Genomic DNA, 24597 nt, shown 5'->3' with positions numbered 1-24597 from the left:
AAGTGTTAAAAATAATTGATTTTGAAATTGGTAAGATTAGTTAAAGGTGTCTTTCATTTCACACGAGAATTTTCTTGTAGATAGTCCCCAACTTTTAGGCAAAGTATTTCCATTGTAGAAAGAGTATAACATTAGGGAAGCAGCTGAGTCATCTTTGGATGGTCCTGCATGCTGTTTTAACTCCATCTTTACCTCTCTTGAACTTAGGCATGTGGGGTCCAACTTGTTGAGCAATCTATTAGTCTATTTTCTTTTCTTCACAATAGCTACTTAACCTTGGAAGCTATCATGTTCTCTTCAGACCTTTTCTTCTTTAGTTTAATCAATTCCAGATTCTTGAAATATTCCTATGATTGTTATAGACTTACCATCCTAAGTACTGTGCTTTGATTCCATGATAGATTTGATGTCGTTTGCTCAATATGATGCATACTTGAACACAATACTCCAGTGCAGTCTCACTATTACTCTGATACTAAAATATCCCTCAGTTTGATTGAACACTGTTCTGATATTTCTAGCAAATTTCTCACATTAGCTCCTATTCTGTTTTGTTCAACCAAACTTCCCTCTTTTTTCATATTAATACTTCTCAAGCCAGGATGGTATTGTATATTTAAGTAATTGCTTCTTAGAACTTAACATTCTGAACTTCTATGATTCTCTCTTTATTTCCGTATTTGTGTCATTCACAAATTTAAGTAGTATTTCTTCTTTGTATGCAGAGATAACATCATTCTTGGAAACTGGGGATTGATGTTCATTGACTTAGAAGGTCTTAATTACTTTAAATGTTTTAGAAAATAACTTTATCAGATTACCAGATATATCATACATTTCTATTCCCATTGCTAAGATTTTTAACTTGTCAACCAATTAATTTTTATTGATTTTGGTTTGCGGTAACTTTTAAACTGATTATTTTATTGCATCAATATTTACGGGCATTTTTCTTAAAATTACAGAAAATTTATTCTTAGTAAATCTGTGGAAATTGCATTTATTTAAGATGCTTCAGCCACTTTTCAGTTTTCTTAAAGCCTAAGTAGTGTTTGAACCAACCTGGTATATAGGTATATGAATGCAAAGAAGTAGGTTTTCAGTTTTTTTTCTGGTCTTTCTCAGTGCTCCAAGTTCTCTGGCTATTCTTTTCCCCTTTGTTCTTTCATGTAGTACAATGGTTTTGAAAAATAACTATATTTGGGCTCCTAAAGTTTTATTTTTGGTTCTTACCTCTCACTGAACCTCAGACTGTTTATACTCAAGTGTCAGAATAGCCACACTTTTACCTGAGCAAAGTGCTTGATCCATATCCCTATCCTAGCCACACTCCCACTCAGAAATGTTTCTTCTATTTGATTCTCTTCCTGTCACTATAAAATGCTCCCTTTTATCACTCAGGCTTTCCATGATCCCTCATAATTCTAACAGTGAGTCCCATGGGCTCTGCCTTAAAATATGTCCTGGATCTCACCATTTCTTTCAACTTCTATTACCATCTTAATTCAGTCCATCATCTTGTCATATGGACTACCTAGGTCCCTGGCTAGTCCCCCTGCTGCTATTTCATCCATCCCTCTGCTGTTTCTTCCATAGTGTAGCCAGAGTAAATTTTTAGACATAGATTGGATGATGTCACTTGCCCTACTATTGGGCAAAACTTCCTGTCATGTACAGAATTAAATTCTGTAGTCCTCAATCATGGACCATGGGATCCTGCACCGCCAGCCCCTGGCTCTCCTGACTTTTTTCATTGCACTATTCTCTTTGCTTTCTCCAGTCCAGTCTTCATGGTGTTCCCTCATGCTGTTCCCATCTCACGATTTTGGCTCTCTTATTCCTTTTCTTACTTTATTTAGATGTTTGCTTAAATATCTTCAGAAAAATATTCCTTAGCCATCTGCACATCTATTTAGGAATAGAGTTCTAATGGATTAATTTTTCATATTGATGTTGTGTTACACAAGTCTAATAATATTGTAATTTATTTTCTAACAGAGAAAAGACGAGACCCCCCAAATGGTAAGCTCTTTCATAATTATTAACTAAAAAGATTTTAAATTATAGTTTAATTCTTGTATGGTACCCTACATTTGATTTCTGATATTTAGTATCTGTGATCAAATGCTATTAATTATGTTCTTATTGGAAATTAATGAATGGCGGGTGAGAGAAAACGTATTATTATTTGTTTTTCGTTGTTGTTTTTGTTCCTAACATGAAGGAAGAAATCATAGGATGAAAGTGGTTCATACTTAATTCTATACCCACAAATTGGCCAAGTTTAGAAACTGTACACTATTGTCCGTACTTACCGTAAAGGCATTGAATTTCATTTACTATATTTGTTTATATCCTACTTTAAGATTTATCATTTTTTTCCCTATTTCAAAAGATCTCACACTTGTTATATGGTACATGAAGCCCCTTTTAAAATGAATACTTACTGTGAAGAAGTGTTTATAAATAATTGTACCTGCATACACAATTGTAGCCCTCTTTGATAATGAACACTTGAAATATGATGAATTCATTTGTTTGCTTCTTTGAATATTTAATATCAGAGATGTAAAAGATATGGTCCCAGACCTTTAGGGTAGATTCTCATCCTGGATTTTAAACCCTCCCTAAAATTATATACTAAATTTTAACCTCTGTGGTTTTATTAATTTGTCTATGTTCTTTTCTCTGAAGAGAGAGGAACCATGTCTTTTACCACATTTAAGTGGAATCCCTGACCCCTGTGAAGTTGAAAAACCATTGCTCCAAGGAACCTTTATTATAGTGGAGAATGTAGCTGCTGCTTTTTAAAAAGCATCTCACAACTTCCCATTAGAACCTAGAATGGTTATTCAAGAAAAAACTTAGATAACACAAAGTTTTTAATATATAGGGACTATTGGATGATTATTGAGGTTTGTTTTGTTTGTTAATTTTATTTTTTGTGGTGCTGGGAATTAGAACCAGGGCTGCACGCATGCTAGATAAATACTCTATCACTGAAATACATCCCCAGCCTGAGGTTTCTCTTTTAAGCAAATAAATTGCTTTCTGATTTTGTTCTTAAATTTCTTTTCCTGATATAAAAACACAAACTAAAAATTGCATTATTAAATTTTTTATTTACCTTATTAATTTTTCTATTGGCTAACAACCTTCAGTAGTGTTTACCATGGGTTTCATAGAAATATTAATACTTACAGGGCTGCTCTGGGACTTAAATGAGATAATCACAGTATTTAACATAGTGCTTAATAAATATTTGTTGTCATGATGAAGATAATGGCAACAATAATAATAGCAGCTTCTGTTTAATGAACATTTACACCAGGCATCTTCTGAGATAATTCCTATAGATGAAAAAACAGGCACAGATAAGTAACTTGCTCAAAGTAACAAAACTAGTAAAATTTTGGAGCAAGATTCTGCCTCAAGTGATTGGAGACCTAGAGAAGGGAGGAAATGTCTGAAGATATACAGTTGGTATAGGGCAAAAGCAAAGGAAGCAGAACAGCTGAGTCATTTGTGAACTTCTAATGCAGCATTAGAATTTTTTCTTGCTGTGTGCCCAGTATTTTAACCTCTGTGGTTTTATTAATTATTTTGTATTTGGCGAACATACATTAATAGTGGGGAAGACTTCTTAGTGGTGGTATCTAAAAACTTTGGAGAAAGCAACTTGAGATTTTAAAGTGTAGACATTGTACAAATCATATAATTAAAGAATGTAAGTATTTTCAATATATACAAAATGTATTTGTTAAGAGACATCTAATTTCCATGGATAAACTTTAAAAGTTCTTCATGTGGTGATGGTGTCTCACAATTTTGTTATCCCAACTAAGAGAGTCACTCATTAGTAGTGTATTTTGCTCAAATTGCTCATGGTTTTAAATATTTAGATACATAGCTTTTACCCTTTGGTGTAGTGGTCTCCAACTTCTTTCTTTTCTTTTTTTAATTGATTTTTTTTTAATGCATGACAGCAGAATGCATTACAATCCTTACTACTCATATAGAGCACAGTTTTTCATATCTTTGTATATAAAGTATGTTCACACCAATTCATGTCTTTATACATGTACTTTTTTTGCATTGCAATTCTTATTACACATATTTACCACAGTTTTTTCATATCTCTGGTTGTATATAAAGTAGGTTGACAGACAATTCATGTCTTCATACATGTACTTTGGATAATGATGTCCAATCACATTTCACCATTCTTGCTAATCCCCTGCCTCCTCCTTTTCCCTCCCTCCCCTCTTTCCTATCTAGAATTCATCTATTCCTCCCATGTACCCCCTCCCTATTCCACTATGAGCTGACCCAACTTTTTTCTTAAATGAAGGGGTTTTTAAATTTTTTTTAAATGTTGTAGGAGGTCAAATTACATAGCAGGTATTGCCAATATTGTTACCTTTTTGTTTAAAAATATTAAAATATGGTATTAATTTATCACATGTATAATAAAGGATGATCTAAATAATTGGTAATATATTTCAATACTTTTTTCTTATTCTTGCAGTTCAGCAAGTAGATTGTCTTGCTGACAGCACAGCAGTGCTTCTACTGTACTGCATTTGGTGCCTTCCACTAGATGGCGCTGGACACCTTAAACATGCCTTGCAGTGTCCATGGGGAACTTGGTTACAGAATGTCATTTAAGAGGATCTGTTTACCAGATCATTTTGAGTAATTATTTAAAAGACACTTGAGTAGAAGTTACATATATTCCTAAAATGAAATTTCATGTCTTCCTCACTGATGCCTAACTTCAGTTAGCCAATCTGACATTTTGGCTTATGCACTTTACAGTGATTTGTTCTCAGCATCATGACTGCTTGACATCAGAGGCCTCTGGGCCACCTGTTTTTCAACTCTCTCACATTGGTGATAAGTCTCTGCTTTTTATATAATTAAAGGAAACTTGTTTATTTCTTTAGATTTAAAATTAAGTAGAAATGTCTTCTGTTCTCAAGAATATTTAAAAACCTTTTCCTGTGACAGTTGTCCTAAATCAGAAGGAGGTGATTTATCATTTGATTATTCTTTTTGAGAGGAAAAAACCCAGCTCTTCCATTATGTACTACTTTAGGTAGGTGATCTTAGGATGAGTCTAACTTCAAAAATGAAATAATTAAATTTTACTAGAATGGCTTGAATATCTAATACCAGATCTTCTCTATATTTTAATATGATTGTGCCTTATACAAATTATCTCTTTTTTTATATCATTTTTGAAACATAATTAGGCTTTAGAATCAATTTAAACTTATTTCCTAATATCATCACACTCTAAATAGCTATTATCAGCAGAAATAATGAAGTACCTAAGCTCTTGAATGTATCAAAGTATTTTCCTAAATTCCAAAATTTTTTATTGTAAAGATTTAATGAATGTGGAATTTTTGGATTGCAAGTTGAGATTTGATAAATTGATAATGTATGGCAACATTTGTAAAGTTAACATGATCAGTTTCCTTGTAGTGTGACTTTTGCACAGAAGGGAAATAGTTAAAAAGTAATGGAAATAACAACATTCACCTACTTTGCTTTGTCACCAGTTATGTGACTTCATACAGGTTTACTTGGTCTTTTGTCTTTTGTTTTCATAAATAAAATGAAAGACAGAAAAACCAATTTTCTGTATTTCACATTTATACTAAATTTTGTATATCTCTATAGTCTGGAATTTTCTCTGTAGACTTATTTAAATAATATTTTAACCAGTACTAGTGAAATTAAAAGAGATTACACCAAAAGAGATTATGCCAAAGCTTTATAACTGCTTGGCAGATGCTCAACAATATATTCATTTTTGAGGTACAGGAGGAGGGGAAACACAGTCTGTCTGTAGTGTGAGTTAAACATTGTTATTCATTCTACGCATCACTTTTATTGGTCTGTCCTCTTCATTCTTGGTTCTTCTTCTGAGACCACTGAGTTACTTTTTGCTACTAAGCTATAAATCAGGCTCACAAGAATATTAACTTATTTTCATAGTAAATAAAATACTAGCTTGAGTAATTTAAACCATCAAATTTAACTTTATCCTACTCTATTACCATTTAGGTCATCCATAATATTACAGAACACTTTTATATAAACAAACAAAAATATCTTTTTCCCTTAAAAATGATTATGATTAGCTTTTGCTTTTATCTTTTAGTGGTGAGTGGTTTTTCCCTTGTAGTTGTTATTTGAATTTCTATTTCAGAAAAAGTGGTAGGAATAAAGATGGTACCTGATACTTGCAGGTCTTTCTTAAGTGAACTCTTAAAGATTCTATTGAATATAAAGATAAGAGAATAAACAATTTGTAGCCTCTTACTGTGGTATTGCTGATACTGGTTGGTATAGATAAGTTATCAAAAAAAGCAGGCAAAAAAAGGGAAAAATGAGAAAAGATCACTAGATAAGTCTCTGTGTCACCATTTCAACCCTTTAACCTTCAAATTTGGGGTATTCTCAATTAGTCCTATATTGTGAAACTTTAGCAAATGCTGAAATATGTGAACAATTTAGAAAATCCTTGTCTACTACTTAATCAGCCTTTCAGATCATTCCATATCGTTCACCTGTCCTTTGCTTCTGGTTGCCATTATTTTCAGATTATTCCTTGACACCAAGGAAACTTTTAATAATTTTTATCTATTTTATTCAGTAGCTTCCACTTTTTTGGGTATTAGTTGCTTTACTTTTGCCAAAATCAGCAAATTCCATGGGATTTTTTAAAGTGAAATTATAAATAAAACTTTTAGATTATTTATTTATATATAAATACGTTTTGACTATTGATGGAAAATAACTCAGTTTTGGTGATATTAAAAATATACATTTTTTCATGTCCTTCTCTGATAAGGACACATGGCATTTATAATTTTTTAAGTTCTATTTCATTTTTAAAAAATAGTAGAGTTGAGAGAAAGAGAAAATCGGTTATATGTAATTTACCCAAGTAGGTAAACATTTTTCTTACAGACAACTTTGCATTTAGTTCATTCAAGGTTTTCAACATAATTAATAAATTATAGTCAAATTGCCATTGAGTGATCACTTGATAAGCATTACCCTATAATTTCTTGAAATTTCTACTTGCCGTTATATATGATTGTTTTGGAGATCCCCAAGATTATCCCCATGGCTGGTAATTCTCCAGAAGAACCCACAGAACTCCGCATATAGTCATACTTATTGCAGATATTCATTAAAGATATAAAAATTAGCAAAGGTGACAACACATGGGATGAAGTACATAGGAAACTCATACAAGTATCCAAGAGTTCTCCCAGTGAAGTCTCAAGAGATATGCTTCATTCTGTTAGCAATGAATTGGGATATGTGAAATGTTACCTAAGAAAATGCTCAATTAGATAGAGACTCAGTGCCCAGGGCTTTTACTGGGGTTTGGTCCTATAGGCATCTGCCATACCATGATTCTAGACTCCAAAGGGGAAAGCAGATATTCAACCTAGATCACTTTGTTAGCATAAAGTTTAGACATGGTGAGCCCACCCTTTCAGGGAATGGGGGTAATGTTTTCAAAATGCAACTTCCCAGATGCCAGTGAAATGCCATCCTTATTGTGTTATGTTAACTCCTTTTCTACAAATGGTGATAGTAGTTTATACATTTTGAAAGTTGTCACTAATGTAATGATCTTAGATTTTGTTAGAGAATTGTATATTGAAATGGGATGTTTAAGGAACATTTATTGACCTTTACTTAAATTCATGTTTTTAATTGAATATATTACATTCAGACTATTATTCCATTAATATAGTTTTTTAATTATAAGGCAAGCTTTGTGCTACCTCACTTAGTGTCACCCCTAAAAATGCTACTGATAATATCCAAGAGTGCCCAGGGTATTTTAACTGTTGATCCTTGCAAAAAATATGTGTTTTTAAGAATTTTTCCATTTTAGGTTTTTGAGCTGTATGCTTTTGATACTTATGCTCTCTGTGTGTACTGGTAGGGAAAATATTAATGGACTTAAATATGACAGTTTTGGAAAAATTGGTAGTAATGATTTTATAAGTACTTTTCTCCTCATGGATTAATAAAGTTGAAACAAAGTGGTAAGACTAGACTTCTTTGTTAAATTTAAAACAAAGCAGATACCTCTTTTACTTTCTTTATCCTTGTTATTTATTTTGTGTATACCATCTTACCAGTGAGCAGTGTGTTCACTATGAAACTATTATAGGCAAAATATAAGTGATTAGCACAATTAAAAGTTTATATTCTTCCTGAGAATTAATGTTATACAAATAGAAGTTTGATGTGAAATAATGCATCTGTGCCACAGTGTTTATGAATTAATTATAGGCTTTAGAAATTTAGGCAGTACCTTCTTATTTGTAAAACATCAATATATGCAGGCTTAAAATTTAATTTATAATAATGAAGTGATTCTACTTTAGAAAAAGATTTAAATTTATAAATTATGATTATATAGAATTATTTTGTTAAATTATATTTCTTTAATGTTATTTTGACTTTATTTGTAGGTCCCAATCTACCTATGGCTACAGTTGATATAAAAAATCCAGAAATCACAACAAATAGATTTTATAGTACCCAAGTCAACAACATCTCCCATACCAAAGAAAAGAAGAAAGGAAAAGCTAAAAAGAAGAGGTTAACCAAGGCAGATATTGGAACACCAAGCAACTTCCAGTAAGAGTTTTTTTGTTCTTATTTTTACTTTTGATTTACTCATCATTGATGCTCCTGATTTTTTTCTTTTGCTGGGTTGGGGGAGGGCAGGATGTTTGCATTCATTGTATTTTAAAAGCTGTAGATTTTGTTGGAGATTTTGAAGACAGTTCCTCAGTATATGTCCTGTAAATCTTACATCTAATTTACTTTCTCACCCATCAGAAAAGAAAAATTAGATAAACTTGGTATTTCAACTAATTGTTGAACATGAAGATGATTTCCCACTCTGATCTACAAATATTATTTGGAAATTGCCTGCAGGCATTGTCTAGAGGGGAAAAGAAGCCTTTGATATTTATATATCATATTTTAAGCATTTTCATATGCATTACTTTATTATCTCATTATAAAACTCCTATCTTCTCATATGCATGATTCTTATATTCTTATATGACAGTTGAAGAAATAGATGCTCAAAGAGATTGTTTGAGAATATTAAGGTTTAGTTGTTACACTGCCATGGCTGGAATCCTGCTTTCATAACTCCTGGTATATAGGTCTTCCCAAAATACTATTGAGTCTGTGAGAACTATCAGTGCAGGCCAAAAATTCAAAGGATGCATTTGATTTCATTCTTGTTATGTTTTCAATCCCTTTATGCATTTTTTTTTCTACTCTTCATTTTTAATTCTCTACTTTAGGCATATTGGACATGTTGGCTGGGATCCAAATACAGGCTTTGATGTAAGTGTCTTTTTAAGCCATATTCATTATTACTCAAAATAGGACTGTTACAGCCTTTTTAGATTTTTTAATTAATATTTTACTATCTCGTGAATGTGGTTGTGTTTATGTATTTGAACCACTGAGCCTTGAAACTATAGTATTGTTTTATCTAATTCATGACCAAGTCTTTGAAGACAAAACTTTATGCTTCTGGGACTTTATTTACTGAATAAGCGAAGACTTATGCTTTGAAAGCCAAGGGAAGAAAGTTATTTTTGCCAAGGGATAATTCAGGGGAATACGTACTAAATTACTAGAAATTAGCATAATTGAATTCTGAATATCCAATTGTGGAATTATCTAGATGTGGCACTTTTTTTTTTAATATTTTTTAGTTGTCAATGGACCTTTATTTTATTTATTTGTATGAGGTGCTGAGAAATGAACCCAGTGTAGATGTGGCACTTTTTATTATCCCTTATTTTATAGTACTTTGAGGATAAAGAAAGTGAAGCTGTGGTGTTGAGCCAGACACAGTGTCATGCTCTAGTAATCACAGTGACTCGGTAGGCTAAGGCAGGAGGATTTCAAGTTCAAGGCCACCCTTGGCATTTAGCAAAACTCTATCTCAAAATAAAAATTGAAAAGCTCTGGTAGTTTAGCACTCCGGGATTAAATTCCCAGTACTGCCAAGAAACAAAAGTTAGTATTTGGAAAAATTATTTTGAAGAAAAATATTTGTGATTGGGGTCAATAATCTTTGGTTATGTAGCTTCATTGTACTCTACAGACATTTATTGAACACTTATTTGTGTTGGGTACTATACAGAGTCTTTGGGGTACAAGTATTATAATACAGATGAGTATTCCATTTTATCATGGTTATTTTTTAAAAATTGAATTAATTTTCATAGTTAGCAGTTATATTATCTGTTGTAGCTGAATAATTTGGATCCAGAATTGAAGAATCTTTTTGATTTGTGTGGAATCTCAGAGGCACAACTTAAAGACCGAGAAACATCAAAAGTTATATATGACTTTATTGAAAAAACAGGAGGTGTTGAAGCAGTTAAAAATGAACTACGAAGGCAAGGTAACTTTTATTTCTATATAAGCACTTGGATTTGTTTTTTTCTTGTGAATGTTTTGAGATTGGTCAGTTTCATCATAGGTAGCTATATACATACATAAGAATCCTTCCTTAAAGTTGTATTTCTTATAATTCAAAAGTAGTACTTTTTTAAATATAATCACTGTCTAACCAATAATGTAAGCATTTCCATAATACAAATAATGTAAACACTCTATTAATTTTAAAATGCAAACTCTTTCTTGAATAAAGTACAAAATTGTCTTTTGGTTCCTGAGAGCAGTTTACAAAATCTGATATTTAAAGCACCTTATAGTTTAGTTGTGTCTTAACAATTATTTCAGCAAAATGCAAATAAAATAATTTCTCAGCATGACAGTCATCTTATAGTCTCTCATGGAAACATCCATGTAAATACTCATAAGTGATGCTAATTTGACTGAAATGAGCATGATGTTTATTTATCTTATTTGCAGGTTAATTACATTTCCAAATTCTGTCAGTTTTTAAAAATAAATCCTGGGCATAACACCACTGTTCTTTTAAAATGCTCTTGGTCAGTCATGGTTACTGCTAGTGTACAAATGATGGAAGTTCTTGACAACCCTCATGTGTTCCTCAGCATTCTTTCTTCACTATTACTATCCACCTTGCCATACATTCTGATAATGCTCAGAATCTCTCAGCCTTTTGGATTTTTAAGTTTATAAAGTAACTGTTGACATTACTTGACCATACCCATGGCTTCTCTTTCACCTGAATACCTATAACTAAAAGTGGATCATATGAACTAGATTGGGTTTGAGTTTTTTGTTTTTTTGTTTGTTTGTTTTGTTACTGCTTTTCTTTTTTTTTTATCCGCTTCAGAAACACTGAATTAGGCAAGGCATTTTCTTGATTTAATTTACAAATTTAATTTAATTTACAAAAATGTCATAGGAATTAAGAAAAATGCTTTGGGAATAAAATGAAATACATTTTTTTTATTATTATATGCAAGAACCTGACTTTCAGTCTGGAAACTTATAGAAACCAAAGATTGATTTTATGTAAGACAGGTTTTTTACTTTTTAAAGGAAGAGTAAAAAGGCAAATTTACAATTTATTACCATCTTTTCTAAGTAGAGTTTATAATTGTAAGTTAATATTCAAAGATATGAAAAAAAGTCTTGAAAATATGCTTTGTAAAACCTGTTTACTCAAGTCTCCTTGACACTTTATTTGTAAAATTATATAATCAGATTTATAAAAATAAATAGACATGTGACTTCCAGTGTATCTCTTTGAGTATGTATAATCATTTGAAGTCCATTAACTCATAATAATCTGTTCTATAGGTCCACCACAATGGAGTGGTATGTATGTGGAATATTATTTGACCTAGCAGTCTAAATTATGCATGATATGCTGTGTTGATTTTTATTGGAGCTTGAGTTTATATATCCTGTCTCCAAATATAACTTCCAGTGAGATTTTCTGCCCTATACTCAAACTAACGTGTAGATGCTAAAATAAAATTTTATTTCTATATGAGTTGGAGCTTATGCTTTGTGTATAATTTAATTTTATTGAAGTTTTATATGAAAAAAACCCTCTTGCCCAAGTACCTCTGTTGTTTTTGTTACTAATAATTATACTGATTATTTTGTGACTGTTTTTCACACATAACATTTTTTCAATATCCTGTATAAAATAAATTACATTTTATATTAACTTGGGTCAGTGAGGGAGAACTAAACATAAATAAACACAGTTTTACAAATTCCCTCTAAGGGACTTGTCAGCATTTCCATAAATTTTAATTTGCATTAACTAAAATTTTTCAGTTTGTATTTTCTTGGTCTGAGTGCATGAAATCAGATCTTTAATATTTTCCGAACTCTGTTACTGTATATAAGTTACATAATTTTTAAATTATAGCTCTATTTTGTTCTTTTATTAAAGAATTACTTATACATAGCAATTGGGTTCATTTTGAGAAGGTCGTACGTGTGTATGACTTTGATTTGATTTTCTCCATAACCAGTTCTGGTTCCCATACCTTTTCCTCCACTGCTCCCTCCCCCTGCTGCCTGCTGCAGTCCTCTCATCTCTGCTTTCAGTGGGGCCATTAGTTCAAAAACCAGATGAGGGGTGATGGGGGATGAAGAAAAGACAGACAGACACATAGAAAAAGTTGGGGCCAGGTAGGCAGCCAAATTCTGGTGGATATCATACAAATGTAGTTAACAGAGTTTACTCTTTGGTCAGATTACAGTGCTGAAGTCCTCAAAGATTTTTAAGGAAAAGAAAAATTATATGTATGAGATCATTCCATTTTTCTCCCTGTGCCATAGTGTTAGGGAGGAATTTGTTAAGAAAGCAAGATAGTAGTGTGTGAAAAGGAGATAAGATAACCAGCCATAGTGGCTTGAGTTTTAAAATGATGCTTTTTTCCTTTGGTCTTAAACCAGTTTCTGCAGTTTAGATGCAAGCCTAAGAGAGATAAACATCTAGCAGAAGCTAAGAAAACATAGTCTTAAGCATTGCAACTTAGGATCCAAAGAAAGGGATCTCTAGTTGTCTCATGTTTTACACCCATCTATAAACTTGTGCTCCTCACCTTTGTTGGGGTACCGTGGCCTCAGGAGTGTCCCCTCATCTGACCATTGAAGTTCTTCTGTGTCCGGTCCCTATTTGGGCACCAACTCCCTGGGCCTCTCACGTCTGGGCCATTAATTCAGAAGCTGGACCAGGTGTGATGGGGATTGGAGAAAAGACAAATAGACACACAAAGAGCAAAAGGTGGGGCCAAGTGGAACACTGCTCTCTGATGAAGAAATAGTGATCTAGGGCAAGCTCAGCACATTTATTATTTAATGTTTCATCAGAAGGTTATTTGTGGGAAAGTTTCAGCAAAGCAGGCAATCTGAAGGTCACAGTACTGGTGAGACATTAGGGTCATCTTATTATGCTCAGAATTCTATATCTCTGGATTTGGTGACTGAGCTCAAGGCCTCCAACTGGTAAGAGCTATAAGCCTTTGCATGTAACCTCCTCTGCTGGTGTTACCATTGCAACTGGGCCATCTTGACCTGCACCTTCGCACAAAAAGTTCCTAGTGCATTGCAGCCATGAGGGAGTCAGATCATGATTCAAATCATCACCACTCTCCACATCCTACTCTACTGGTCATTCTTCTCTACTGGTCATCCTTCTGTACTGGTCTTCCTTTCACTTGTTATTCATTTTTGATTGGTGCTGTGTAAATACACATAAAGGTGGAATTCCCTCTGGTATGCTTATATATGCATATAGCATGATTTTGTTAAATTTATTTCACATTTTCTCCCCTTTCCCATTGTTCCTTCCTCCCTCTCAATCCCTTTCTTCTACTCCTGATCTTCCATATATCTTTATGATATCCGATTCCCTACCTTTTTTTCCCTTATTTTCCTCTGAAAGAAAACATTCAACTCTTCTTTCTGACTCTGGCTTGAATATTTCACTTAGCATGTTGTTTTCCACTTCCATCCATTTGTTAGCAAATGCCATAATTTCATTCTTCTTTATGACTGAGTAAAACTTCATTGTAAATATATATACACTACTGTTTCTTAATCCATTTATCTTTTGATGAGCATCTAGGCTGGTTCCATAATTTGGCTTTGTGAATTATGCTGCTATAAACATTTGAGGTGGCTGTCTCACCATATATACTGATTTTAGTTCTTTTTAATAAATATTAAGGAGTGGAATAGCTGGGTCATGTCGTGGTTTCATTCCTGTTTTTTTGTAGCATCTCCATACTGCTTTCCAGAATAGTTATACTAATTAGCAATCCCACCAACAATATATGAGTATATCTTTTTCTCCACACCCTCACCAACATTTATTATTATTATATATTCTTGATAATTGCCATTATGACTGGAGTGAGATGAAATCTTTGGGTAGTTTTGATTACATTTACCTGATTACTAGAGATGTTGAGCATTTTTTCATATATTTGTTGACCGTTTGTATTTCTTCTTTTGAGAAATATCTTTTTATTTATGTCACTTTTTTGAGTTCTTTATATATTTTAGATATTAATCCCTTGTCAAAGGAGTAGGTGGCAAAGATTCTCTCTCATTCTGTAGGCTCTATATTCACATTATTAATTCTTTCCTTTCTGTTAAGGAATTTTAGGGATATTATTAAGGAAGTTGAAGTCTGCATTGATAGGATAGACTATTGACCCTGTGTTTTCTTTAAGCTGTTGCAAAGTTTCTGGTCTAATTCGTAAGTTTTTGATCCACTTTGATTTGATTTTCTTTAAGGTGAGAGGTAGGGATCTAGTTTCATTTAGGTACATATGTATATTCAGTTTTCATAGTCCATTTGTTAAAAAGGCTATCTTTACTCCAACATGTATTTTTGGCACCTTTGTCAAGTATCACATGTCTGTAAGTATGTGTGTTTGTTTCTGTGTCTTCTGTACTATTCCGTTGGACTTCATTTCTGTTTTGTTGCCAATACTGTGTTTGTTTTGTTTTGTTTTTTAACTATAACTCTGTAGTATAATTGATCAGGTGTTGTGATGCCTCTATATAACTGACCTTGCTCAGGATTGCTTTGGTTATTCTGGGTCTCTTTATTCTCCCAAATGAATTTTAGGCCTTTTTTTTTTTTTTAGTTTTTGTGAAGAATGTCATAGGTATTTTGATGAGAATTGCATTGAAACTGTTTATTACTTTTAGTCGTATGGCCATTTTGACAATATTAATTCTGTCTATCCAGGAACATGGGAGGTCTTTCCATTTTCTAAGGTCATCTTTAATTTCTTTCTTTGTTGTTCTATAATTTTCATTGTAGTGATCTTTGGCTTCCTTGGTTATATTAATTATCATGTAGTTTATTTTGAGGGATAGTTTTCATTTTTTTCTCAGCAGAATCACTCTTGGAGTATATGAAAGCTGTTCATTTATGAATGTTGATACTGTATCCTTCTACTTTGCTGAATTCATTTCAGCTCTAGAAATTTTCTGGTGGGTTTTTTTTTTATTCATTTTTGGATTTTCTAAGTATAAAATCATTATTAGTAAATAGTGATAGTTTGACTTCTTTTTCTATTTGTATTTCTTTAATTTCCTCCTTTTACATGATTGCTCTGGCTAGAGTTTCAAAAAATTATATTGAATAAAAGTGGTGAGAGAGACATTCTTGTTCCTAATCTTGAAGGAAATGATTTCAGTTTTTCTGCATTCTGAATGATGATGGCTTTGGCTTGTTATATAAAGCTTTTATAATGTTGAGACAAGTTCTTTTTACCCATAGTTTCTCCAGCATTTTTAACACAAATGGTTGCTATATTTTATCAAAGGTCTTTTCTGCATCTACTGAGATGATCATGATTTTTGTCCTTAATTCTGTTTATGTGGTGATTTTACATTTATTGATTTGCCTACATTAAACCAACCTTTGCATACTTAGGAGGAGAACCACTTGATCGTGGTGTATTATCTTCTTGATGTGTTTTTGCATGCAATTTGCCAATATATTTTTTTAAGATTTTTTTTAGTTGTAGATGGACACAGTATCTTTATTTTTATTTATTTATTTTTATGTGGTGCTGAGGATTAAACCCAGGACCTGACACATGCGAGGCAAGAGCTCTACCATTGAGCTACAACCTCAGCCCTTGCCAATATATTATTAAGGATTTTTGCGTCTGTGTTTATTAGGGATGTTGGTCTGTAGTTTTCTTTTCTTGGTGTGTCTTTGTCTGGTTTTGGTATGAGGGTTATACTGATTCTATAGAATGTATTTGGAAGTGGTCCCTCCCTTTCAATTTCATGCAGTAATTTCAGAAAGACTGGTGTGTGTTCTTCCTTAAAGGTATGGTAGAACTCAGTTGAGAATTTATCTGGTCCTGGCCTGTTATTCTGACTCCGTAGAATGTACTTGGAAATGTTCCCTCCCTTTAAATTTTGTGGAATAATTTGAGAAAGACTAGTTCCTTAAAGGTATGGTAGGAACTCAGTTGAGAATTCATCAGGTCCCAGCCTAGTCTTTGTTAGAAGGCTTGTAATTGCAGTTTCAATTTAATTACTGGATATTAGTCTGTTTAGGTTTTCCGTATCTCACTGGTTCAAATTATTCTGTGTTGATTTTCATTGGACAGGTGGCGTGTGTCTAGAAATTTGTCATTGTCTTCAAAAGAGTCTTATCTCCTTTTTCATGTCTTATTTTGTTTATTGAGTCTTTTCTATATATTTTGGCTAGTTTGGCTAAGGGTTATCAATCTTATTTATCTTTTCTTTTTTAAATTTTTTTTGAGAGAGAATTTTAATATTTATTTTTTTTAATTTTCGGCGGACACAACATCTTTGTTTGTATGTGGTGCTGAGGATCGAACCCAGGCCACACGCATGCCAGGCGAGCACGCTACTGCTTGAGCCACATCTCCAGCCCCTCTTATTTATCTTTTCAAAGAACTAAATCTTTATTGCATTGATCCTTTATATTTTTTTAATTTTCAATTTCATTAATTATTTCCTGAGTTCTACTGATTTTGTAATTAATTTATTCTTACTTTCTCAATGACCTGAAGTGGAACATAGTCTTAAGTATGTATTTAGGACCTAGTTTTTTTCTTTTTTCTTTCTTTTTTTTTTGGACATAGGCACTCAGTGCTATAAATTTTACTCTTAAAACCCCTTTCATATTGTCTCAGAGATTTTAATATGTTGTATCTATAAGAATTTCTTGATTGCTTCTCTCATTTTTCTGTGATCCATTCTTCATTTAAAAGAATATTGTTCAATCTCTATATGTTTACATTTTTTTATTATTTTTCTTGCTATTGATTTCTAGTTTCATTCCATTATGATCTTATAGGATGCATGACATTATGTCAGTGTTTTTGTGTTTACCGTAACTTACATTGTGACCCTAAAATGTGGTCTGTTTTGAAAAGGGTTCCATGAGTTGCTGAGAAGAAAGTAAATTCAGTAGTTTTCGCATGAAATATTGGGATGAAATATTCTATAGATGTCTTACTAGGTCTAGTTGATTTATAGTGTTATTTAGGTTGAAGATATCTTTATTGATCTTGTGCTTGGATCTCCTGTCTATTGGTGATAAAAGTGTATGGAAATCACCCCGTATTATTGTTTGGGGTCTGTCTGGAACCTTGGGACATATAGATTTACTATTGTTATATCTTGTTGGATCATTCCCTTATCAGTGATGTAGTAGCTTTTTTGTTCTCTTCTGTTTAATTTTTGCTTCAAATCTGTTTCATCAGATATGAGAACAGCTATTCCCTTCTTGTTTTCAGGCTCCATTTGCATGGAATATTTTTTCCATCCTTTTACTTTCGGCCTGTGAATGTTTTTTCCAATGAATCTTGCAAACAGCACAAGTTGGACCTTGGTTTTTGATCCACTCTGCTAATTGGGGAATTGAAACTATCTACATTCCATGTTATTATTTATATGTTTGTACTTTTCTAACATTTTGGCTTATTTGCTATATTTTATTCTGTATTGATTTTCATTTAGTTGGTGGTTGCTCTAGTGATCTTCATCCATTTGAGAGCTTTGGGGTTGGTTTTGGGGTTCTGCTGTGCTCAGTTTATCTTTGCATATTCTTTCTAATGATTGCCCAATAGTCATAAATTCTTTTAGGTTTTCTTCCTCATGGAAAGTTTTCATTCTTTCATTGATTTTGAAAGATAGCTTTGCCGAATATAGCAATCTTGAGTAGCATTGTTTTCTTTTAGAGCTTGGAATATCTCATTCCAGACCTTCTTGACATTAGGATCTGAGTTGAAGAGTCAGAGGTAACACTTATTGGTTTACCTGTAAATGTGGCCTTACAATTTTCTCTTGCAGCTTTTAATAGTCTTTCCTTATTTTCTTTCTTAGATAATTTGGTTATGATGGGTCTTATATGCCTGTTGTAGTTGGATGTCTCATTTCTAATATGGGGAAATTTTTCTATTACTATCTGATTGAAAATGTTCTTAATGCTATTATCCTGTATCTTCATGTTCTCTTCTATTTCAGTGACTCTCAGATTTGTTCTCTTGATGCAGTTCCAGAGTTCTTGTATATTATGATCATGATCTTTTATTCTTTTTCCTTTATTGCACACTGAGTGTTCAAGTTCATATACCCTGTCTCAAGGCCTGAAGTTCTGTTTTCTGTGCAATCTAATCTGTTTGTGATGCCTTCAAGTGAATTGCTTATTTGATTCATTGTGTCTTTTATCTCAGGAGTTCTGATTTATTTCTTTTCATTATCTCTTTATTGAAATGGTCTTTTATCTCATATGTTTGCTTTCTTAATTTATTACTTAGATCTTTGATTTTTTGAACTTTTAATAATAAGTTTTTTATACTCTTTCACAGGAATATCATCTACTTCATATCTGTAGGATTGTTTGTTGGGGGATGGTAAATTTTGGGGAGCGATTTGTTTGCCTGTTTCCTCATGTTTTCAGAGGTCTGGGACTTGTGCATCAATTGAGATGTATTCCCCATTCCTCTTTTATACACATGTCCTTTTGTGTATAGTTAATTGTTTTGTTATGGGACTTCTCTCTTATTTTGATGTATAAGTAAATATTCAGGAGTAGGATCTAAGGTCCCTCTCTGTTTGTTGGGGCCTGCTTGTTGGTTTGGGGGTTTTGTTTCCTATGTTCTATGTGTTGAAATATTGTTGAGGCTCAAGTAGGGCTAGATTGTGTGTGGGGTAAGATTTGCTGTTACTTGGCTAAGTTGTGAGTATTGCTCAGCAGCAGGATATCTATTCTATAACCTTAATGTCCCACTCACTTTCCAGGCTCTTTTAGGGAAAGCAGGGAGCCAGGAACAGCAATAAATGTTAGCAACAGATGCACAGCCTTAAGAAAAATGTCCAATGTCTATTTTGGCATCTATAACACTTCCACCTATATAGGAATTATGAGGTCAGCATTTAACATCACTACCAACAAAAAAAAACCCATTTACTCGGTCAAGTATTGAACAACAGATTTACTATATCATCCACTATATTAATAACCATAGCAATAATAATGGGGTAAGAATTACATAAATTATTTAATTTTTTAAAATTCTCTTAATGGGATTACGGTTTCTTAAGGGAATATAAAGTAGGATGATGAGAAAGTTTGAAATGAACTGAGGAGAGGCAGGAGATAGGTAGCAGATGATGGCTATAAAGAATAAGGAGTTAAAAAAAAAAAAAAAACCTAAAAGTAATAAAAAAATGAAAAAAAGGAAAGAGGAATGGGAATTTTGACTATTAGTGGGAGAAAAGAGTGAAGAAGAGGCAACAAGAGGACAAAGCCAACGTACTAACAAACAAATGTTAAGATCAAAAACAATTCAAACCCACATATAGTTTGTTATACCCCATCTAAGTCAAACTAAAGCTAACTAATAAACTGGTGAAACTGAAAACAACTAAAACGAGAGCAAAATTATATGAATACATGTGTATTATTTTGAAACCTGTTGGCAAATAAGTTAAAAATTAAAAAGTGGAATACTGGAATAAATGAGAGAAAAAGGTTAAATACTCTTAATGAGAAATAAAGGACTTATTTCCACTGGGTCCATTGAGATCAGCCTCCCTCTTTCCCACAGGTCCCCCACCCTCACTCCCCGAAAGCCAGGTATTTTTTTATTTTGTTTTGCTCTGCTGTGCTGTCCTTTGTCTCTACCTGCACTCCGCCTTCCTGCAGCAGCTGTGGTTGCCACCAGCCAGACTGGTGTGTCTCAAGTATTGGCTAGAGCATTATCTACCAGTACTTTAATGTTGACCTGAAATAATGTTTACTTATTTTTTTAGTATTAGGTTCCCACCAAGACAAAGTTGTTTTGTTTTGTTTTGTTCTGTTCTGTTCTGTTGGTAAGCTCAATCTTGTCTTCCTTTAGCTTTGAATGGAACCATTTTCATTTTTTATTACTTTTGTTTGATGCTTTGTACTTATTTCTTTTTAAAAAATTCAAAAAAAACATTGTTATTTTAATTCTGGTATTTGTGGTGACTTAAGAGTTGAAAATCTTGACCAGAGTTTTCTCATAGTGGTGTGTTTCTCATAGTGATGTATAGGGGCATGTGTGTTTGCGTGCGCGTGCAGATCTGGCTAACTGCATACCGTAAGTTCTTTTCTTCTCCTATTTTATTTCTTTCATAGTTTTTACCTTCGGACATGGCATTTTTTGCAGTTTCCATTTTGTGTAGACATAAGGCAGACTAAAAGTTTGCTTTTAGTTTACAAGGTAATAGAAATGCTGAACTTTTTCTACATGCAGATACGATACAGCTGATGATTGACTCATAAATCAAGACTCTCCTTTCTGAGTGTTGAATTAGTGTCTGTCTGAGTTTGTATTAGCCAAATCCCAAATTATCCCAATAAATGTACCCCATACAGACAGGTTCAAAAGAAATTTAATTCATGGTTCTTGGTAAAATCATGAAAAATAATTATTTAATGCCTTTCATAATAAAATAGTCCAGTCCTTTTCCTCTTAAGTAAGGGAGGAGTAAATTATACTAGTTCTAAATATTGTTGCTATTTGAAATGTAAACCTGATTAAATGAAATTTTGTATCTTCTTGAAAGGATTTGATACACTCTTATTCAGGGAATAGCCATTTCATTCATATATATATATATATATATATATATATATAAATTTCCTCCCCTTTTTGCCATTTGATTGAAAATGTTAGAAAACTACTCTGCTTCTAGCAAGCTTTTAAGTCTCCTTGCTTTTGGTCCAGTTAGATGGAATGTTGGGTGAATCTTAGCTGTATCTTCTAGACCTCTAGTACACCTTAAGTGTAAATCGTAGGAGTGTCCCACTGTGATGGTCTGAATTTAGGTTAACTCTCCTGCTCCCCGTTATGTATATTTGAAGGTTTTTATGCCAAGAGACAATACCCATGTGAGTTTGGTCCTTTCCATACATGTCATTCAATGTTTATGATTATATTTGATTTCAGATTTCTAAAGCATCTCCCCATGATTGTCCCAAATGAAATCAGAAGATACTGTTTATTCTCTGTAAAGTTAGGGTTTTTTTCCCTTTCTGTTATCATTGTATTACTGAGCATCTAAGATTATAATTAAGATAGGTATTTATAACTGAATTTGGTTGGATAGGAAGTTTCCTTAATACTACATTATACTTTGTATTAGTAAATACAAATGACTATTATGAATTCTAACATTTCTATACTCCTAAAAATAATTTTTCAAACCAGTCTTTAAATTAATGGGAAAATGATGAAGTACATTATTATATTTATTGGTGTATGTTGATGGCAACATCATGTCTCCAGAAATGTAGTAAAATAAAATCTAACACTTAGGTTTTATTCACATTCTCCAATATAGTCTGATATCATTGTACTTTCAAATTTGTTTTCTTAATGTCTTAACATTGTCACTTAAGTAGAAGAGTGTAAATATCATTACTATCAAAATAGTGATAACTTTTAATTAATGACTTTACTTTTACAATTTATAGGATTTCTCATTTAATTTGTTTATCACTTTTTGTTTCCTAAGTATGTAATCGAATATTTTGACTGAGCAACCAGTCTCCCTTCTTTCCATTGCTAGAATTGCTAGAATTTCTTTTGGAAATAATAGGACATTATACCATAAAATATAAATCCATATAAATTAGACAACAAAGGATTACCTTTTAAAGGAAAAGCATTATATTTGTATTTTAGCTCAGATTAGTATTAATAAATTCTAATTGACTATGATAAACTATAAAATTTGAATCTGAACTAATTTTTAAAAAACATAAATGTAATTGATTCTTTAAAAAGGGAACACTTATTTGTTAATTTTAATTAAAATATAAAAGTGCTTATTAAGCAAACTTTGATTTCATTGTTATTTCTGTTATTATAAAGTAGAAAAATGTTTATTCTTAACCTTCAAAACTGGTACTGATTTCTAAAAACTAAATTCTAGTGTTTTCACTGATATTTTCAAGAAACAACAGGAAAATGATCTTGATTTTTTTTGTTTTTTGTTTTTTTATTTCAGCACCACCACCTCCACCACCATCACGGGGAGGACCACCACCACCTCCTCCCCCTCCACATAGCTCAGGCCCTCCTCCTCCTCCTGCCAGGGGAAGAGGTGCTCCTCCCCCACCACCTTCAAGAGCTCCCACAGCTGCACCTCCACCACCACCTCCTTCCAGGCCAGGTGTGGCCGTCCCTCCACCACCACCAAATAGGGTGTATCCTCCTCCACCTCCAGCCCTTCCATCTTCAGCGCCTTCTGGGCCTCCACCACCACCTCCACCTCTATCAGTGGTAGGATCAGTGACAGCACCCCCACCACCTCCACCTCCGCCTCCACCAGGGCCACCACCTCCCCCTGGCCTCCCTTCTGATGGGGACCATCAAGTTCCAACTCCTGCAGGAAACAAAGCAGCCCTTTTAGATCAAATCAGAGAGGGTGCTCAGCTAAAAAAAGTGGAACAGAACAGTCGACCAGTGTCCTGCTCTGGAAGGGATGCGCTTTTAGACCAGATACGACAGGGTATTCAACTGAAATCTGTAAGTAATATGCTCTTTCATTTTAGATCATTGATCAGAATGGAATTTTAAAGTAATCTATAAGATATCTTTGAAAAGTTTGTTAATCTTTTTTCTCTTGCTATAATTTATAATTTTTTAATTTTTTATTTATTTTAATTAGTTATACATGACAGTAGAATGCACTTATATACTTTGATATATCATATACATAGATGGTATATAATTTCTCATTTTTCTGAGTATACATATTATAGAATATAATTTATAATTTTTAACCCTATAGATTTTTAAATATTTTTAGATACAATGAAATGCACAAATTTTTGGTTTAGATAATAAGTTCCTATAGCTCTATAACCCATACTTCTACATAAAATGTAGAACATTCTGTATCCCAGAAAGTTACCTTATGCCTCTTACCAGTTAGTTGCTCCCAAAACATTCACTGATGTAATTGCCTATTCTTTTTTTTTTTTTGGGGGGGGGTACCGGGGATTGAACTCAGGGGCACTTGATCACTGAGCCACATCCCCAGCTCTATTTTGTATTTTACTTAGAAACAGAGTCTCGCTTTTGCTGAGGCTGGCTTTGAACTCGGGATCCTCCTGCCTCAGCCTCTGGAACCACTGGAATTACAGGAGTGTGCCACCACACCCTGCTTATTGCCTATTCTAAAATTTACTATAAATGGAATCTTATAGTATGTTTACAGTTCATTGTTCTATATTTTATTTTTAAATAAAAGATACTTTTAAAAGAATCATTATTAAAGTAAGGGAAATTTAAAATACCAATTGCAATTACCAATTGTAATCACCTTGGTAAATCCAAACTAGTAACTTTATGAAAACTAAATCATATTCGAATGATTCCATGTTTTAGACTAGTAAAGAATCAGGTGCCACCAAAAAAAAAAAAAAAAAAATTGAAAGAGTTCTAATAGAATTTCTGACACTGAAGGCTGATAACTTTTGGACAAGATGATCATCATTTAATCCTTTAGATCATTTAATCTTTTAGAGGTTGACAAACTTTTTTGATAACAGACCAGATTATAAGTATTTAGACTTATAGGCCATATGGTCTTTTGTTAATTTTTTTTTTTTTTTTTAGAGAGAGAGAAAATTTTAATATTTATTTTTTAGTTTTCGGCGGACACAACATCTTTGTTTGTGTGTGGTGCTGAGGATCGAACCTGGGCCGCATGCATGCCAGGCGGGCACACTAGCGCTTGAGCCACATCCCCAGCCCTGGTCTTTTTGTTATAAGCACCCAAATCTGCTGCTGTACCATAAAAGCTGCTATATATAGTACATAAATAAAAGAATGGACTTGGTGTGGTATAAAGCTTTATTTTTAGACTCTAATGGCAGTGTTGCACTCCTATTTAGTGTTCTCTGATTTATATTACCTGATCATTAAAGAGTGGTTCTGGCTGCTCTTAAGAGCCTCATGCAGAAATACCAAACTCTAAAACTTGAGATTTTCTGTTTGTGGACTGCTATACTAGTAATAGTATTACATACAACAGCTAAACTTAAGTACTTATGAATTAATCTGT

At 32.9% G+C, this 24597-nt stretch overlaps 1 protein-coding gene across 1 annotated transcript in view; it reads left to right on the top strand.

The window, feature by feature from the left end:
* Nucleotides 1-24597, top strand: part of Wasl (WASP like actin nucleation promoting factor) — a 70688-nt gene that overhangs the window by 39440 nt on the left and 6651 nt on the right. The window contains exons 5-9 of the mRNA XM_046422427.2: nucleotides 1999-2022; nucleotides 8517-8685; nucleotides 9369-9411; nucleotides 10333-10486; nucleotides 22534-23054. Of these exons, the coding sequence (XP_046278383.1) occupies nucleotides 1999-2022; nucleotides 8517-8685; nucleotides 9369-9411; nucleotides 10333-10486; nucleotides 22534-23054 (911 nt within the window). The remainder of the gene's footprint in view (nucleotides 1-1998; nucleotides 2023-8516; nucleotides 8686-9368; nucleotides 9412-10332; nucleotides 10487-22533; nucleotides 23055-24597) is intronic.

This window comes from Marmota monax, unplaced genomic scaffold (assembly GCF_021218885.2).
Source record: "Marmota monax isolate L192 unplaced genomic scaffold, Marmota_monax_Labrador192_F-V1.1 WCK01_AAM20220418_F8-fsc00027, whole genome shotgun sequence".
Lineage (NCBI taxonomy): Eukaryota > Metazoa > Chordata > Mammalia > Rodentia > Sciuridae > Marmota > Marmota monax.
The sequence above is the reverse complement of the archived record's forward strand: the minus strand, read 5'-3'. Positions and strand labels throughout refer to the sequence as shown.